Source organism: Spea bombifrons, chromosome 2 (assembly GCF_027358695.1).
Source record: "Spea bombifrons isolate aSpeBom1 chromosome 2, aSpeBom1.2.pri, whole genome shotgun sequence".
NCBI classification, from domain to species: Eukaryota; Metazoa; Chordata; class Amphibia; order Anura; family Pelobatidae; genus Spea; species Spea bombifrons.
Window position 1 is genome coordinate 121,788,670 of NC_071088.1, and position 21,151 is coordinate 121,809,820.

The 21,151-nt window shown below is 37.8% G+C and overlaps 1 protein-coding gene across 1 annotated transcript in view; it reads left to right on the plus strand.

Moving 5' to 3' along the window:
* LHFPL6 (LHFPL tetraspan subfamily member 6) overlaps positions 1–3,945 on the plus strand; it is a 67,473-nt gene extending 63,528 nt beyond the window's left edge. The window contains exon 4 of the mRNA XM_053456336.1: positions 2,977–3,945. Within this exon, the coding sequence (XP_053312311.1) occupies positions 2,977–3,095 (119 nt within the window). The 3' untranslated portion in view covers positions 3,096–3,945. The remainder of the gene's footprint in view (positions 1–2,976) is intronic.
* The last annotated feature ends 17,206 nt before the right edge of the window (positions 3,946–21,151 follow it).

Genomic DNA, 21,151 nt, shown 5'->3' on the forward strand with positions numbered 1-21,151 from the left:
TTGCCTCCTCTTGGGCAGACTATATGGGCTGAATGGTTATCTGCCATCAAATTTGTCTTGGGAAAGTGGCTGAGGTGAAGTTGGCAGAGATTCACTGGATGTGACTTGAAGTCCAGCATCTCAAAACCTTAAACTTTTTTAATTTATCAATTAACATGGAGGGAATGTTGAATCTGTCCGCAACACCCGCTACAATTGTTAGTGACCCTTGCAGTGTTTCTTGTGCTGACAAATGCTGGCTGGGTTTAGTTCTGATCCCTACTGCTGGGGAGAAAGAATTAGGAGCATGAGAACATGCCTCTCCTAAAATGCCTGTGTAGCATTGTCTGAGTAGGTGCTTCAGACCTGGAGGTACTTCCTTCCACCAGGAGGCAGAATCTGTGCCATGAACAAGCAGTAAGAGAAACAACATTTGTGTCACTGATCCTTGAAGCGAAAACCACCATTACTGCCCCTTTAATAATGATCCGCTGTATGCACAGCACGAGCGGTTGGATCCCTTCCTGCTCAATGAATAGGTTGGTCAACTAAAAAGAATTCACGAACCACTAAATACAGTATTTGTTCTTGGATTAATATAACAATAATAAATTGCCTTTAAGAAAATCCCCAACACTTCAGATGTTCTGCTCACCTTGATATAGCTATAAAAACGAGATTAAGAAGCATACATTCATTGAACCTTCAATATCATTGAACATAGTGACCCTGCTGAGCAAAGAAACCCACTGTAGCATGAAGCACACTATAAAGCTGTATAAAGAACAGCTAATCCTGCCTATTATTTACATACATCGAGTTGATTGTGGTCAGATAAATGAGCCAAATCACAAATGTAACGACAATACCATTTGCATTACACTTTTCCCATAACCACATGTATAAACACAGGCTCTGTTTACTTTACATTTGTCAAACGACTGCCCTACAAGACTATTATTTACTTTTCAACTGCCTATTCATATCAAGATGAAATCATTCTAATTGAGCCTTTTATATGAAAAGGTAATTCTCCGGGGCGTTGCGCTGTGTAATGTCCTCCAATTTAAACCGGTTTACATTTTGGCATTGCTTTCCTAAACAAATGAACCATTTTTGGTTTCCAGTTCCTTGCCATATGACTTAATTCCACCCCTCTTGGCTTGGCCTATTGGTCACGACTAACGCAAAGATATGTTTATTCAGGTTTGTTCACATATGTTGATTCTTAATTTCATCTTTTAATAAAGTTAAACATGACAGACGTGCTACGTCTAAAACCTTGCCAAACCTAGCTTTCCTCTTTGATCTGCTGGTAGTTTTAGAGAAACCTGGAGGATTTTATGCTGATAACTCACTGTGAAAGAAGGAAACACAGCAGGGTTTTTGGTCATAGTTTATTGGGTTTATTCACCAGTGGGGGATGGCTGGTGAGTTTTCAATAGTTTTCTGTTTCTTCTCCCAAACTTTACTATTCTATATAAAGAGTTGACCACAGTGAGCTTCTCCTGCAAACAGAGCTTAAATAGCCATCGTTAAATCAGAAGTGTCACCTACCCAACTTCTCCAAACTCACCTGAGAAGCCCTGCTTCAGTGAATACACACGCAGTATTAAATAAATCAGAATATAGGTGTTGGATATAGTATTTTGGATCTGGTTCATCTGATGCGATTTAAAAAAATTTTTTTTATACATTTCTAGACTTTCACAAAGTATAGTTCAATCTAGGGCTTTAAAGCAAAGGAATGGTCTGTCTAACCCCATGCCAACTTTTTGTCTTTGGAGCGTCCTTTAAAATGTGCAAAGTGTTTGTTCGCCAAATACTAAGACATATAGATTGATGGGCTGTTTAGAACCATTCACTCCAGAAGCATTAAGCTGAAACATTGCAGTCTTGGTGACTTTGCAGATGCACGTTTTGTAGATGTAATGTGCAGGACATTCCATAAAAAGTTACAGTATGCCAACTAACACAGCTTGGGTAACAAGCATACATGGGGACTCTGTGTTTGGCCCAGAGTCTCCAGATAAGGCCCTGCTTCCTTAAGTATCTTGGTGAGCTTCTTCTTGTCACGACTGCCATACATAACCCAGGAGCACACACCTCAGAAGTTCTTCACCCAGCTGCACCTACCGAGGGGTTAAGCCCCAACATAAGCAAACATGGACTTTGATGATCCCAGTAGTGGGGAGGCTCAGGTATAGACCAGTGAATATATAGATACTGATAGTAAAGCACTTTCCAACATGTGGGATAACTGTATAGGTAAGTGCTGAGTTCAGTACACTAAAGGGGTAGTCAAACGAAGCCAAGATCAGTACACGGAGCAGGTAGTCAGAATGCCCATGTACAGTATACAGATCAGGTCACCAAGGTACCAAAATTGCAAGGCAGAGTGTAGTCAGACAGGCCAGGAGTGAAAACAGCTTTCAGACACATACTTGCCAGATATGTATAACAGGACCACACTAGGGTGCCTCAGAATAGCGGTTCATGGTTTTTTAAATCTGTTGTAGAAAAAGTGTTGAATCAATAATAACTTTGTAATAACCCGATATCAGGTTACTTTAAATTATTATTGATTGAATACTTTTTTGTATCAAGTGCATGTGGACAGTTGCATCTTTGTATTTTGGAAGTGTGTTGTGGGGATTTGCACACTAGTCCCTATAGCAGCTGGTATATTTCACTGGGCACTGGGTTCTCATTATACCTTTTCAAAATATAAAATATTAGTTTGGGAATGCTAGTTTCTGTAGCAAAACATGCCTATTAATTAAGTACCTGTCCTAGATGTATTTACTCTTTTTGTCAACTTCTTGACCAAGTAGGCTAGAGCTTATTAGCTCCAAAAAGTTCCAAAAATATAGAACTGAGGGTCTTGGCACTTTTTATAATAGTAAAATAAATGACATCTCTGGCACTTAAAATATTTATGAAAGAAGCCACAAATTGTTTCCATTAACATAAATGTTCGCTTGCTGTCTGTTTCAGGTCAGTGCAGAATCGGATGGGCATACTACTGCACCGGAGGTGGAGCCGCAGCTGCAATGCTTATCTGTACCTGGTTATCATGTTTCTCCGGAAAGAAGCAAAAGCAATACCCATACTAACCGTTACATAGGCCGTATGAGCTCAGCTTGCAGAGAAAGAGTACAGATATGGACAGTTGACACCATGTAGGATGATGGACTTGATATATTATGTAAAGGAACACGTGTCCTCAAAAATGTGGATTCTCCAGAAGGTTTAACTTGCTCTTGGGAAACCAGAAATAATCCATGAAGGGACTAATGCAGGATGTGGACTATTCCCAAGCCTTCTTGCTGTTGCAATACTGCAACGCATACCACCTTCCGCCAGCTGCTCGCTGGAAGGTGGTGGAAGTTGTAGTTCACCAACAGTCAAAAAAGGGTCCTTGACCGTGGAATTCTGTTCAGTTAAAGCACACACACAAAGAAGCACCAATGCAGGTTCCTTGTACAGCATTTGTGTATAGTCCTTTTAAAGCCACTTGCTATTACAGCACTGACCCTTTTAGTAACACAGGGGACAACAGACAGTATTATTTTCCCAGCTGTTTCATAGAAACATGTAAATCTTTAGTTGGACCAATATTCACCACTTATTCTCGTCCCCATTTTTATGTATACACCCACACACAATCGTAGAGATATATATTTGATTATCTTTAAATAAGCTCATGCAATATGTAAAATAGGTAATGTTTTATATGCTCACAAAATGCAATAACCTGTAATCTCATCAGTGTAACCTTAATATATGAGTATAAAGAATTCAGTTACTCTCATAAAACACGCATATAATCCATTGAGGCATACAAAATCATAATTTGTTGTTTAGCTGTCATATGTTTATGCTATACTGTGACCATTATCATTTTGTAAAATGATACATGTACTATTTTACCTTTATATTTAAAAAATAAAACTTGTAAATAAATGTGATATCCTACCCTTTTTTCTAAAAGATAAATACACACGGAAAAGAATGTATGGGGCGTTTGATTAAAGAAGATATACAATATTTCTATCTGAAAATATAAAAGTGTATGTGTGTGTATATATATATATATATATATATATATATATATATATATATATATATATATTTACAGTCATTTCTCTATAATGAAGCAAAACAGTCAGTCCACTATTCCTAAACCCACCATTAGTAAGCAATATGTTGTCTAATCTAATTTTAACACCTTTCACCCTAGAGGATTTCTGGGGTTTTTTTTTTGTTTTTTGTTTTTACAACTGCAGATTCACTTACTTCTGTTAGAATATCATTAGAGGCTTTCTTACTCTGGGGGTTTGAAATGACAGACCCACTCGATATACAGCACATTGACTCTGATGCAACTACTGTTGCGTGTACGATGGCTAGGGGCATTACTGTACAATCCGGCTTGGGCATTATGCCTAATTTAAAAGAATGAAGATCAACTCCTGCCAAGTCGGGGAGCCTCAGCTACTAGTATGACAGCTTGCCCTGGTATATCTAGTCACTACTTGTCTATAATTTTGTGACAAGCACCCAATGAATATGTTCAGTTTAGTGGAATACTCAGCATGTTGGGTCCTCTGCAGCCCTTCTCACCTGTAGACGAGGCTAAGCTTTAGTTGACTGGAGCAAACTGGAAGAAATATTGTAATATTTGTATTAGTTTGAGAGAACATTATTATTATTGTTGGTTTATATAGCGCCATCATATTCCGCAGCACCGTACATGGAGTTTTTAGTGGAAGCTGACAATTTGTGTTAGGCCAACATAGACAAAGAAGATAAGTTGCATAAGCTTTTGGGACCTTCAGGGTCTCTTCTTCAGATGGAATGGCAGAATAAGTATAGGAGAGTATTAAATACACACAACATCAATAGAGACAGTGGTGTAGGGGAACAGACTTAGTGGAGGATGATAAATGGTTTTGGGGGAGGCAAGGGAATTTTTATGTCCTGTCCTGTCTGTGACTTGACTGTGATATATTTAATAAAAAATGGTGGATGGGTAGGTGTCCTGCATTTGCGGCTCACTATCCATAGGATAAAGTCACCTGTCAAGTTAAGTGTCTGTATCAGCTCTCTGGTAATAGAGAGATCAGCATCTATCTATAGCCTCTGTCATAAGAACAAAAGCCATCCAGGTTTTCCTCCAAAACCTCTTGGAATTAGCGCAGACTAGTGTGTAAACTTCCAGAAAGGAATCAATAACTTGGTTATACATCCCACATAGAACAGGGCGGCACTTTACATGAATTGGACAGCAACATGTGAAACACATACAGTTAGGTCCGGAAACATTTGGACACTGGCACAATTTTCATAATTTTGTCTCTGTACGCCACCACAATGGATTTGAAATGAAACAACCAAGATGAAATTAGAGTGCAGACTTTCAGCCATTTTTAACCATTTTCATATACAGTCCCCTTATTTCAGGGGCTCAAATTTAATTGGTCAAATCAACAATCATAAATAAAATATTCATTTTTAAATACTTTGCCGAGAATCCTTTGTAGGCAACGACTTCTTGAAGTCTGGAACGCATAGACATCACCAAACGCTGGGTTGTGTCCTTTGTGATGCTTTGCCAGGCCTTTCCTGCACCTGTCTTCAGTTGCTGTTTTTTTTAGGGTCTTTTCTCTTCATCAAATAAAATGCATGCTCCATTGGGTTAAGATCAGTGGATTGTCTATCTCCTGGAGAGTGTTATTCACTTGGTTGGATGTTGTGAAGGGGTTTTTCTTTACCATGGAATGGTTCCTACGATCATCCATCATTTTTGTCTTCCATGGATGTTTTTTTCCCTCAGAATGTACCAAACTGTTGATTTGGCAATTCTTAATGCTCGTGCTATCTCTGTGATGGATTTTTTGCAGCCTAAGGATGACCTGTTTAACTTGCTTTGCGAGCTCCTTTGACCACATGTTGTAGGTTCACAGCAACAGTTTCCAAAAATATGAATGCCATACCTCGAATCAACTCCAGACCTTTTACCTGCTTGATTGATAAAGAAATAACAAAGGAATAGCCCACACTTGTCCATAAAATAGCTTTTGAGTCAATTGTCCAATTACTTTTGGTGCCTTGAAAAAGAGGGGGCTACATACCGTATTTGCTCGATTATAAGACGAGGTTTTTTCAGAGCAAAAGCTCTGAAAAATACCCCTCGTCTTATAATCGAGGTCGTCTTCTAATTAGACCTCAAAAAAGTGTCTGCTGGGGCCAGGCTGCTTACCGGTGCTTTGGTCCCGAGCAGCGTCTCTTCTATTAGCAGCAGGAAGCTAGCAGAGTGTCACAAAATTCTGCCTCCCCCTCCTTCCTCTGGGGGCGGAGCCAGAGAAGTTGCTCGCACAGCCGGGCCCCTGCAGAAGTCTGCGAGTGGGAGATCTGCAGTTCAGGTAAGGGGGTGGGGGGTTTGAGTGTGTGTGTGTATGTGTGATTAATGGAATGAATGAGTATTTAAATGTTTGTGAATGAGTGTGTGTGTGATAGCATGGATGTGTAAGGGGAGGGTGGTAGCATGGCATAGGGAGGCTGTACTCAAACTCCTATCATCCTTGATAGGAGTTTGATTGCTGTTAGCAGTTTATATATATATATATATATATATATACCTCCAGAAATGCATTTTAACCCCCTATATGCCACTCTGGCATATAGGGGGTTAAAAGGCATATCATGGGGCAGAGTGGCATATAGGAGGGCATAAGACATTTCTGGAGGCAGAGTGGCATATAGAGGGTTAAAAGGCACATCATGGGGCAGAGAGGCAAATAAAGGGGGATTAAGGCATTTCTGGGGGTAGAGTGGCAACCTTGGGGGCAGATGTGCAAAACTGGGGGGGCAGGTTGGCAAATAAAAGGAAATAAAAAAAAATATATATTTTTCTCAATCATAGCTTTTATTAAATATGAAAAAATTGTTTACATGAATTAATATTTACTAGTAAAACTTTTTTTTCCTATAGGGTAGTCTTATATTCAGGCTTTTTGTTTTTTTCCTAAATTAATATTTAGATTTTGGGGGGTCGTCTTATAATCGAGCAAATACGGTATTAAAAAGCCATAATTCCTAAACCAAATTCTCCCCCTAATTTGTACATAAATGCCCTCAAATTAAAGCTGAGAGACTTCACCTTAAACCCATTATTTAATTGTAATTTGAATTTATTTTGGTAAACAGCCGAAATAAAAATAAAATATTTCCGGACCTAACCGTATGTATTCTGGAAGAATTACTTAGTAATTAGTACACACAGTTCTGAATAAAAGATCAAGCATGGGGTCCAAACCATCTGTGACATCCTTCGCAATATGGCAGGTTTCACCAGACCACAGGGATGCAAGATGAAAAAATTATAGAAAATCAGCAAGGTACAAAAAAGAGAATATTTTCAGTAAAAATGTTTCCTTTATTGAAATGTGACCACCTATGCTGATAGCTGAACCTTAATGAACTAAAAAGTGATTTAATTCCTGGCACTTCCAGGTGTGCTGGGGGAGGAGGGGGTTGTCGGCAAAAAAGAAGTCAAATCTATATTTTATAGTATGTCTTTTTATTTTTTTCACAGGCCAGGTATTCAAAACAAAATGTTTGAAATACCTGTTACTCAGTGAAAACCAACCCTTTCTGTATTAGGCAAATCAAGTATTTATTGTTATTCTAAGCAACTCAACAAATATGGTTTTCTGGCTGATGAACCAAATGCGATGGATAAATAGCTAAAAGCGGTTTCCGTGCTCATTGAATAAACTTGCGGCCTAAATGTTTTGTGGACAAACCATGGTTACCTGAGTATAAAAGAATCTTAAAGAAAAGAAAAAAAAGATTTACAATATTGAAAACTAAAATAAATCAAAAACTGGATGAGTTGTAAGCCTCACCTCTGTGGCCCCTATTTGTGGAATGGGTTCATAAATATGAAGTTGAGGGTTTAGAGCCTTAATATATAAAGACCATGTCTGAAAAATGTAGGCTTTTAAATTACAACTGCAATGTATTGGCTTTATCTGAAGTTTTAATCTCAAAAGGGAAATATTGATGGAAACAAAACAGCCATTTTCTTTGTTCGTTGATTTCTCTCTAATTACCTGTCCTGGGACATGTCATCTGTTATGTTCAAATTATATTTCAGACAATGATAAGTCTAAAAACACCATATTTATGGTCTCTGATGACAGTTCATGTGACAACAGCAGATATGAAAGTATCTTTATATATATGTACTTCCAAATTTTGGTAAGCCAAAGATTATTTTTTTAATTATTTTTCTTGGGAAGATGAACTGTAAACTGTCACATAATTAGGGGAAAGGGGCACATTATTTAATTATTTAGTAGACATTAAAATGTAAGAAACCTTGGTAAATATAATTTGGTTTGTTCATAGTTTGGTCAATCATTATACTTTATTCACCCTACTATCTATGTTACACGGAGCTTCTGTGATGCCTCCTATCATGGAAGAAGCTTCAAACCAGGCAAAGAATTGGGTATACCCTTAAAGCGACAGTAAATCTTACATTGCAGTAAACATTTTTAATGAAAAGAAAAAAAGCTGCTTAACATTTTAATACAACTGAATTAGAGTTTAAGTATTTTCTAGTGTATTTCATAACGTGTAGGTGTTCACCACAAATATTTCCTTCTAAATAACACAGAAACAGCAATATTTGTGTAAAAAATTAATGTCACATTTTATTCCTAAACAAAGCCCATTTTTTAAGAAAATGAATGTAATATATTAAGATTGGAAATGCTTTGCTGCAAATGTTTGATGGAATTAATTTGAACAATCTGCAGGATATCATTATATCCATTATGGAAACTAATAGTTAGTGCACTTACTCCTGCGTGATTAAAATAATAATTAAACAAACTTCCAGTGAATAAAATTGCATATACCGTATTTGCTCGATTATAAGACGAGGGTTTTTTCAGAGCAAATGCTCTGAAAACTACCCCTCGTCTTATAATCGGGGTCGTCTTATAATCAGACCTCAAATAGGTCTGACTATGAGATGACTAAGATCCAGATCCCCCGCAGCTGCATGAATGCATGAATTAACATTTACTGGTAAAACTTTTTTCCTATAGGGTCATCTTATATTCAGGCTTTTTCTTTTTTTCCTAAATTAATATTCAGATTTGGGGGGTCGTCTTATAATCAAGCAAATACGGTAATCTGTTTTAATTGTAATAATTAATGTATGCCATAAAAGTAAAAAAAATCCTCATTTCCATAGAAATCCCCCATGTTGCTGATATATATATATAAAACAGATCAGTTATAGTTTCCTTTTGTGGGCTTGAAATGCTTCGGCGACCATAAGCAAAGCCATCTGGATCACTGTAACAAGGTTACTAGCTGTTACGGTGTTAAAACTTGGGTGTGAAAATGCTGCAGCTCATTAACCAGCTATAAATGGTAGGAGACTTGGGAGCTCATGGCTGGGTAAGGATTAGGATGTGTGCCCTCTTCTAACTTAAGTTGTTTGGACTGGGCAAGGATATTGACATTTAAATTTGCTGAAATAGCTGTATTTGTTTTTGGCTAAATAAAAGCCTGTATCTTTTTTTGTTTATCAACTTGGCTTCCAGTCTACTACTCTGCGGAGATGAGAGTGCAGTGGCATTGCAGAGGGCCACATTTAAAAAAATAATAATATGGAGGAATTTCTGCAGTTGTTACAGCAAGAGCATGCACAGCAAGCTGTACATAACGAGAAGTTTGCACAACTGCTAGACCAGAATCAGGCAATCACATCTATCTGACAGGCTTGGCTTTCCATAATTCACTGGAGGATGGAGAGCTCAGGGGCGAAATCTAATCTAAACAGCCGCTGGGTGCTGATGCCGCCAGCCGGCGCTACTTTAATACTTTTTTTTAAAATGTAATATGGCAAGCCGGATCGGCAATTAAATGAAAAAAAAATAGTATTAAAGCAGCGCCGGCCGGCGGCATCAGCACCCAGCGGCCATATGCGATGGCCGCCAAGTGATGGGAGCAGCGTGAGGGGTGAAAGCTCCGCCCCCTCGCACTCACCTTTCACCCCTCACGCTGCTCCCATCACTATGCGGCCATCAGATTGTTGGAAATCGAATCTAAACGGCCGCTGGGTGCTGATGCCACCGGACGGCGCTACTTTAATACTTTATTTATTTATTTTTAATATGGCAAGCCGATCCGGCATATTAAATAAAAAAAAGGATTAAAGTAGCTCCGGCCGGTGGGTGCCTTTAAGATAAGTTTTCCAGCAGTCTGATGGCCGCATAGTGATGGGAGCAGCGTGAGGGGTGAAAGGTGAGTGCGAGGGGGCGGAGCCACTTCACGTGACTTGCCCCCCAGGCCTTAGGCTGCCAGCCCTCCCCTGGGAGAGCTAGTGGTGCAGCATAAGCCAAGCTGAATTTGCAAACTAGATATTGAAAGGTCTTCCATGTGTCCAAAAGCATGTAGGAGGACCCAAATAAGGAACAGTTATAGAGGCATTTTAACTGATTAGGTTTGGCTCACAAGGAAATCCTCCTAAACAGCCAGGCTGAGCCATGAGTTGCGCTTGAGCCAATGCCAGCTCTGCAATTTATGGTTAAGGATTAAAGTGAGAGAATTAAAGGGGGTGGATTTAGAGAAGAAAAGGTAGACGGGTGATATATAAGGGGGCAACAGAGACGCAGAGAGAGAGGCAGTGATTAATTCACCCACCCAGAGGCATATTCTAGAGATGGTTTGTGAAATGTCAGCATTCCATAATGCTGCATGTTAGAAGACCTGTAGGCTATGAAAAGTTGTAAATAGACTCTTCAAGCATGACAGGTCAGTGCCTTGTGATCCAGCAGCCAACATCTATATTAGCAGCTGGGGAGAGAAGCTCTAGTAGCGCAAGATGCCACCTAGCAAGCTGTTAGGTAAAAACACAACCATTAATCATCTGCTTACCAACCATATCTAATGTTTAAATCTGCAGCTTAAGTCTTTGTACTGAATGAAGTGTGAATCATTTCTGATTGTTTCCCTTTATCATAAGTATTCTGGCAGCATCAGTCTCAAGTATTTATTAAGCTCATTACAAGTCAGTATGCCATGTCCTGTATCTTAATTATCTCAGCTTCAGAGCAGGTATTCTAACCATAAAAATTCCCCTTGACCGCAATTTACATGTCTACTTCTACTGAACCTCAGTTTTCACATAGGCGTTTTTCTTTGTGCTTTTTAAGTGAAACCTTTCCAATGGTCGTTATAAATATTATAATAATAATTCAAATGTAATGAACTGACGAGATGTTAAATGACACAAACAGCTGTATGTAGGTAGAATGTCCTTTGCTATGCTCTAAAGCTGTCTCTAAAACAGCTGGCATATGTAAATGTAGCCATGGGTAAGGAATCAACCCTTGTGTCCTTATATGCATGTCTCCAGGGCCATCTTTTAATACAAATGGGCCTAGGGCAAGACCTCCCTCCCTGTGGGTCCCCCCAGCTTAATTGTACCTGAGTGGAGATGGAGGTCTGTGCAGCTACTGGCTCTGGCCTCTCCCCTAATCCTTCCTCCGTAGTCCGCATTCCCGATGGTCACATATATACGAGACCCTGGTGCTCGCCAACAGCAGATGGTGCAAAATACTCAAAGGAAGGAAATGTTATAAGAGTGCCAGTGACTGCACAGATCTCCATATCGGGATTGGGGTGGCAGTGGAAGCGGCCTAAGAGTCAGCTGCCATGGGCCCAATAAGGTTAGCCTGGTCCCAGGGCAGTGGCCCCTTTTATACTTGCATTTTATTACTATTAGAAGTCCATTTTATTTTACTGGCAATCTCTATAATAATACAGGCTTAGGTAACAGTGAGTAAAGCAGTATGTCATCACATTGTTTTCAAAAGGAAGAGCTCAGTAATGTGTTTAACGGCTTTTTAAAGCTAAATTAGAGGCAAAACGGCCACTTACCTTCAAAGTAAAATAAACGGTTGAATATAGTTGACAGATAACCAGTGTCACACCCTAGAGGTGATTTTACTGGCATATTGATGTTACTGGAGTTATACCACGATTAGCCTGTTACGCTAACAAAAAAAACATGCATAACATGCATTGTTGCAAATAATGTAAATGATGCCTGTGGTCGGTGACAATATTGTTTATAGTAGCATGGATACCATGTTGATTTGGGCCCCCCTACGTTTGAGTTTTGCAAAAAAAAAAACTCAGGGTCAGACTTTAAGTATGGTTTGAATATATTTGTCCCGACCCGTATTTAGTCCGGGACAATTGGATGTCAATTTTTTCAAGAGCTGCAACTAAAAAGGCGGCCAAGGAGAATATTCTTCATACGCTCGCTCAGGGTTACTTGGTGACCTCATGTAAAACAGTTTACACCCCAAAAGTTATATTCTCAAATGTGAAGTTCTAATATTGTTTTCTGACCATTACGATTATCGGTCGCTTAATTGGCAGTGAACTTATTCTTCCAGTTCCACAGTTATAGAGCGAGCCTGATGAAAAATGATCCTGATCGCTTCCAGATCTTCACAACTCGGTAGCTAAGAGGCGAGTTCTGTGAACTGCGTAGCGTAGCATCAGTGAACAATCGCAAAACAACTCAGACTGTAAATGTCTATGAAAATAAACGTTGAAACTGTAAAGTCTTTACCCAGTGTGTTTATCAAAGCCAAGATGAAATGTTCCACACGCTTAATTATTGAATAATTCTCCTTGTTACAAATTTACACAATGTTAAAGAAACTGAATTACTGTGGCTATAAGCACCTTATTACAATGCACATTTCATCATATAGGTTTTAAGAACGTATAAAGTACATGTTTGATCTTGCTGATTTTTATAAGCAAGATGCTATTCTCTATATGAAGCGATTTTTTAAAATATTTCTAATAGAATCTTTTGCCATCATTTGGACATTTATGGAGAGGGTCCATTATAGACACAAGCACCAAATGGTCTCTATTTCTAGTTTCTTAGAAATTTGTACTAACCTATAGGTGCATGTTTTACCAAATAATTTATAAGTAAATACAAAAACTGGAAAGGAGGTAGGGATATCAACAAATCGATTGAAGATTGTAAGATTCCAGTTTTACCATTAGGCATTTGTTATTGAACACACCCTGCATATGTCATATATCTGTAGGGCTCACTGTGTGTTATTGAACGCCATTTATAAAGAGCTTTGTCTGTCTATTTTCCCAACATCCATTCATTTGCCGAATTTCTCATTCATCTTTTTGAATGATTAAACGTTCCCAAATTCTGAATCAGATGTTGCGTGTTGACACCCCATTGTATGAGCCCATAGCATAGCATTTTTGCCACCTATCAAACAAAACATAACGGTGCAGCCCTTCGTGATGCCGGATGCACTTATACTCAATCGTACACCGGGCTCTTTTAGACTAGGCCAGTCACCCCGGGCAGCTGATCCTCTCATCCAAACCTTTCCTGTCTTTAGGCAGTAGGACTTTTTTTTTTTTTTTTTTTAAACCAATGCCTTTAAAAGTGTACCTGGAAACGCAGACTGTCATGCTGCAAGTCATCCAAAAGACCACCATTGAAAGACACACAGTTTATGAGCTTTCATATGATTACTGCCTATTAGTTCCAGTAGAGAAGGCAGAGCATGCCTGTTGAAACAAATTCATGAACAAACCTTTATGTCTCTGGCTGGGTCCCAAGGAACGATGTGCTGCATTAGAAAAATGGTAATGAGCTACCAGTTACATTAATCATTAATACTAATTGTCTAATTGTATCCTGGAAATAAATGCCTTCAAGGGGAGGTACAAGATGCCCAGAGACAGGATACCAAACATCTCATTTACAAAGTGCAACATAAAGTGAGATAGTATTATTCTACATACTACATTATTCTAACAATTAGCAGATAACATCACATTTGCTTTTGAAAGATCTGACACATCTTGAAAGCAGTAATGGCTTTACAGATACTATGATAAGAAATGTCACATGAATCATGTCATTTAATGATCTACTCTATATGTCTTATTGGCCCCACTGGGTTTAATTGGACATTTCATTTTAATAATATGTACATGATTGTGTATGTGTAAATATATACATATATACCGTATTTGCTCGATTATAAGACGAGGTTTTTTTCAGAGCAAATGCTCTGAAAAATACCCCTCGTCTTATAATCGAGGTCGTCTTCTAATCAGACCTCAAAATGGGGCCATGCTACTTACCGGGCTTTGGTCGCGAGCAGCAGGAGAACAAGAAGCTAGCAGCGTGTCACATAACTCTGCCTCCCCCCTCCTTCCTCTGGGGGCGGGGCCAGAGAAGTTGCACGCACAGCGGGCCCCTGCAGAAGTCTTCGAGTGAGAGATCAGCAGTTCAGGTAAGGGGGTGGGGGGCTGGGGGGTTTGAGCGTGTGTGTGTATATGTGATTAATGGAATGAATGAGTATTTAAATGTTTGTGAATGAGTGTGTGTTAGTATGGATGTGTAAGGGTGGTGGTGGTAGCATGGCATAGGGAGGCTGTACTCACACTCCTATCATCCTAGGTTCCAGCATGTACTGGCTGCCTTGGCTTGATAGGGGTGTGATTGCTGTTAGCAGTTATATATATATCTCCAGAAATGCCTTTTAACCCCCTATATGCCACTCTGCCCCATGATATGCCTTTTAACCCCCTATATGCCACTCTGGCATATAGGGGATTAAAAGGCATATCATGGGGCAGAGTGGCAAATAGGGGGTATAAGGCATTTCTGGGGGCAGAGTGGCAACCCTGGGGGCAGATGTGCATAACTGGGGGGGCAGGTTGGCAAATAAAAGGAAATAAAAAAAATATATATTTTTCTCAATCATAGCTTTTATTAAATATGAAAATATTGTTTACATGAATTAATATTTACTAGTAAAACTTTTTTTCCTATAGGGTAGTCTTATATTCAGGCTTTTTGTTTTTTTCCTAAATTAATATTTAGATTTTGGGGGGGTCGTCTTATAATCAGGGTCGTCTTATAATCGAGCAAATACGGTAATGTTTTCAAATGACATGGCAGAGAAAAGCATTAAAACATTCAGGGAGTTGAAAAACACTGCTCGGGCTATGTATGATCCGCTCAGCTACATTTTGCCCCTAGTCCTGTTATTAGCTCTTTTTAATATTTTTTGTTCTCTGATTGCACTGGTTTAGGAATCGATAAACAAGAACAATTTACATATACCTTAACCTTTATATGTGCCTATTAGAATTAGTTTCCACAGCTTTTTTGCATATAGCCATATCCTTGAATAAGATGATAGATTATTGAAGGTTGATTGAGTGCACACCATTGCTTATGATGCATTCTTTTATGAGTACATGACTTTCTCTAGTCATATATTCCCAGGTCTTTTACCAGACTAATGTCGTCTTAGGTCTATTCATCACTTTTGATGAATTTCTCTTCCTCTTAAAGCAGACATTGCATAGTTTTTTTCACTAGTTTTTTTTTGTATTCATAAAGGCACAATGCACTGCTATATTAAATCATCTATGCCCGTTTTAATAATAACCATATTTCCTGCCAAAATTCTTTTCAAACATATAGTCACAATGCTGAGATTTCTTTTTAATAAATTCATGTCATTAATGTTGCCTGTATTTTATTACAATTATTGTGGTCAGAAGAAAAATGACTTTATTGTGTCTGGCTTATAATTATAACAGTACTCATTTCACGTTGTGTGTGGTCTTCTTAAATGGTTACCTCCAATAACTCTATTTTCTGTTTTTAATCCACACGATTGAAAAGGCATAACGGTATAAATATGATTATGTTCAAGTTTATCAACATGATAATTATCCTAGTAACATATCATGGACTATTTTAGAATTCCAAGACAAGCAAGAACGACTGATGAGGTCACAGTGGCTGGCTAAGTGGAACAAGACAAAATTTTTGGCTCAATAAAGTGGTCAGTTGGCTACAGATGCCGGATACATTGACTTTTCAAGCTCTAAACCCAAACTCTGAACAGGTCACTTAAGTTGCTAAAGTTCTGGGCAGCTGAACTTGGAAAACTCAAGTGTAAATGTACTGCCTGGAGGTACCTCAAGATGTTCTAAATGAAGCCACCCATTGTTCATGAAAGGTCACTTATGACCACAGATGAACTTAGAAGGAATCTTAAAACTAACAAACCTTGTAGTTGCAGTGGATTTTGATTCCAGCAACATTAGGAACTCAGGCTTCAATGTATTGCTAATTGAAACACGGCAGCATAGCAAGTGCTGCATCAGCTAACAAATCGGATTTACAGAAACAAACCGGAAGAAAAGACCCTGCTCAAAGATCTTACAATCTACAAGATGGAAAGGCCGCTTGCGTCCAGCAAATTAATGGATACATGAAGTTAGAATGGTAGCAACCTAAAAAAAAAGTGAATTTGGACATCTGCCCTGACATGTAACCTTTTATTCTTTTCTCACATAATGCTTTTGCCATAGAGTCCACATGCTATTTTATTAAACTCTCATGCTGATTTGTGCCGTAGTATTAATTCATGTACATATTTAACAAGGCAAATAGGGAGCAATAGTCATAATTTGGAGCAATCACCACAGAAATATATTTTTGCACATTAATAAGTGTGACCTTCTGGCCTCAGTTTCTCTGGTCGTTCCAACCTTTTACTATTGGGATCTACTTTATCTGAGTCAGTTCATTAATATAAAATAATTCTCTCCTAATGAAAACTACATTTTGCATGATAATTTTCATTTTCACACTGATGAAGAAGAAATAACTTTCCATATTTTTGCTTGTTTTTACCAGATCTTTTTAACTTGTAGCCCAAGAACATTGTTTCAATAACCTTGACAGTGACCCTAAAATATGTTTGTTTCACACGGTGCTTTGTAGAGTGCTAGTCCTTTCCTAAGCAACAACATATCTCTGCACAGCTGGTGCCACTTTAATGTCTACCGCCATACTTAGCATGGCACTTTAATGCAAAATATAGCTCTTTTAATAACTATTTTAGAACTTGAAATACACATTTGTTATTTGCTTTTCAAGACATCTGCTCTATTGTTAATCATTTTACTTGGATGTGTAGACGTGTACAAGCAATCAAGGGTATGGGAAAAAAGGCCTTATTATTTAAGACCTACACTGACCGTGATTGATTACATATATCAGAAATCAGACATGTTCTCCATGTGCCATTATATTATGATAATATGAATGCCTCATAGATGAACGCTACCTGACCTACATCCATTTTATAAGGAAAACCAATTCTACTGCCATTGACCTTCTAAAAAAAAAAATGAAATGAGTTCACGACCAAAGATTTTATTAAAGTAAGTAGGGGTCTATGGGGAAAAGACCCAAATGCAGGTAGCCTAGGTGGATGTATATGGAGCTGAGCAGCCAAGGTTCTGTCTTTGTGGACATGGGGGATAATTATGATAAAAGACATCTGAGATAGCTGCACCCATGGGATACACATAGGGGTTATTACATATTTATTGCTTAGTTTTATCTGTGAACAAAGTTACATGGGTTTTTGTAGTCTATGAAACTGTAAAATTTAGGATTTTTGACACCACTCCTATTTTACACAAAACAACATATACTGGTATGATCCATATCTGAGCATAGGAGTCCAGATCTGGGGATGTAAGGGAGGAATTTCAGAAGTGAAAACTATATAATGTGTTTAAAAAATAAAATACATTAAGTCACTATATGGATTATTTCCTTGGTTTGTCTATAATGAATTCAATTGTCATTGTTGGGGAATCATCTGTCTAAATATTTTCAATTATGAAATCTGCAGTAGCTACTAATGGTCCGTAATCTACTTTTTCCAAATCTGTCTACTACTAAGAAAACAAAACATTAACTGTAAGTGGATTGGAATACTCTACTGGCTTAACATTGAAGTTAATGGAGTTTGTAAAAAATTTTTTAGAATACCAAATAATTTTACTAATATTATTTCCAATTGTTTTATTGGAGAGTTAATCAATGATGTTCCTTTATGTGTAAAGCCTGATCTTTTCTTAAAAGGGTTACCGATTCCTTTTGAAAAATTATAAAAAAAAAAATATTTGGAACCAAAATTAATTCCACTATTGAAATGAATACTACAAAACTGTATTTTTGTTGTAAGACATTGAACTAATTGAAATATAGTTAAGCATCTTGTAAACAAACTAACAATGTAGATAAAGACATCTTTAAAATTGTAACTTCATTTCTGTCCTTGTTAACATGTTTATTTCATTTAGATGCAAATAAGCTCTTTAAATATGCTCAGCCTGTGGCTAAACATTTGCAACCATATGGCTTGTGTCATACAACGGTTTTAGATCTCAACCAGTTTGTAAAGAATAATTCCAGCGATTCGCCAGACATCAAAGGAGAAAAACAGATTTTGTAAAAGTTCACTCATTTTGAATGAATCTCAGGGGAGAAGAGTACAGGAGAAGAGCTGATTCTGATCAGTGCCTGGAAGCAAGTGTTAGATCAATTGGCACATTTAGCAAACATTCCAGTCGGTTGTAACGATTGATATTCATGTTAGTTAACACATAGATTCAGCCTGATTTGTATCTAGAGATACAAAATCAACCTGGCTCTTTATAAAGTTACAACCATGTTTTTAGTAAATGCATTTGGAGAAATATCTAGTTTACCTAGATGAAGTTAGCAGATTCCTACCTTACCCAATGTGAAAGGGGGTCTAGGTTTGCAAAATCTGTAAAAATAATATCAGGCATATTATGGTATCTTGAATTAAAGAATAAGGTTCATTTTTCCCTAACCAAATAAGGACTTAACAATTGTTTGTCCAAATTTTCCCTGTCATCCATGATTTGGATTCTTGCAGGAAATTGATCAAATGGACCCACAAACATCTAAACTATATCACCTACTTTGGTTTAAATGGGCTTGTCTCAGTCCAATTATGGCCAGCCCTATGGGTACATTCCAAACATCTAGTCAAACTGTTTCAACAAGGACCACTTAAACTACTGCATATGTTTGAGGACGTTTTTCTTTTCTAATTCCTGAGTTTTGCAGGGCATGAAACCTAGAATTGTTAAAATGGGAGAGAATAGGCTTATTCACTTAATATCAACTCTAGATAACATTTTGTTCTTAAAAGACTGACTTTTTATAGCTATTTTTAGACTCCTCTACATCCTCCACTACCACTGCATACTAAATATTGGAAGAGGAACCTTAACATCCCTGTTTTCAACGCACAGTTGTATAAAACACTATTCAGGTTTGTATCACACAAAGCAGGACTAGTTTTGTACTACCCTTTAGTAAAGCCCTTTTGAGAAACTGTAATAGTCAGACTATTCTGGGTCAAGAATTTTCTCCACACCTGTACAGATATTAATCATACAAAATCAATTATTCCATTCTTTGACTTCCAATGTCCAATGTTAGGTCTACAGACTTATGGAAGTTTCTTTTGAAATGTAGAAAAGCAGAAGCCAATGCATAAAAATAAATATTTTCAGTTTGCTGCAATTTGGCCGCCACAGAGGAAGTTTATTTCGACGACCAGTATAAAGCTCTGATAAGGTGACCAATACCATATATATATCTCTAAAAACTCACTGTACTAAAAGCTCAAATGCCCTTGCAACCAACAATTCAGATGTATTTTTTTTCCATTATTTATTTGGGTTACCATATGGACATCCATATAGGGCACTGGCTGCCCCAAGACAGAAAGGATAATGGTGTCATTTTAACCCATATGCACGGACAGGAATGACTAGAAATTAGACAAACTCTATATATTGAGCTAGCTATCCATCCATCCATCCAAAAGTCATATAGCTGCTTTGTGAATGCTGACATCACAGCCTCACAGAGAAAGCTGGGTAGTTGGTGCAGCGATTGATTACAGACCTCAATTTCATTGTGTGCTCCCTGCCTGCGCAGTCCACATGCTCCATACAGTCCAGGCCTCCAGAAATGTTAATTACCTTTCATCATCCTTTTTTAATGATGATCCCATCAGCAAGTTAATACATAATGCACAGTGATGGCACACACCATTTATTGTTATGTCTTTTTTGATATATGCTACAGAAACACTGCAACCTGTCTATTATATGCCACTGGCAAAAAAATAAAGAAAAACTCCCTCAAGTAATATATCAAATTTAAAACAAGGGACTTGATATGCTATGAATGTGTCTTGTGAAATTAAATATAGGTTGCAAACATTGGTTAATGTGTGGATGAACAGGGCCTTCAGATCATAGTAGCTATTGATGCAGACCATTCTTCTACCTATCTCTTTATCACACGCTTGTTTGTGTAAATGTTTATTGTTGTGCTTAACATTAATGATAAAAAGTGTAATACATAAAATTCAACTTGAGATCTCAGCGATTTATATTTTTTGGATATCCCTTTCACTAAAGCAATTAAACAGAAGGTTGCATGAAGAAGAAATTGCAGTTGCCATATCCTCTTGTTTTAAGTTTGAAGCAGCTTTTTGTAAGAAGCCTTTGGATTACAAGATCAGCAAGGTCTCTTCTTCATGCTGTCTGATTTTAATGAAAGAGTCAGAAGTATTTTTCTTCTCATTTGATCTTAACTTAGAAATCAGAGCTAAGCCCAATGCTCTGTAACATCACTGGGCGCAGGATTTCCTTCACAGTGCATCAGTTATCTTCAGAGAGCCAGCAATACAAAAGCAGAGAACAAAGTGGCCAACGGGTATCTGGGGATTTCTCAACGTGGACAACATCAAGGATGACAATAGAGAAACACTGGGTGTATCCGACATGTGACAGTTTACATTTTTTATTAATCTAAAAATAGCTATAAAAAGTCAGTCTTTTAAGAACAAAATGTATTGTTATACAGTATATCATTAACATTCCAAGTATTAACTGTTTGTGGCCAGATCTATTTGTATTCAAGGATCTCAGAATAGGGGGCAACTTGCAATTAACACCAGAGGGCTACTTTGTAAGATGCATTTAAGACTTATCGTTAAGTAGATAAACATTTAACTACAGTAAGTAAAAGAGTTTATGTTAGTGGTGCACTAAAATTACATTGATTTTGAGCACACAACACTTCTTTGCCTAGTGACATCTAAGATGCAAATCTGATATGCAGAACAAATCCAGTATA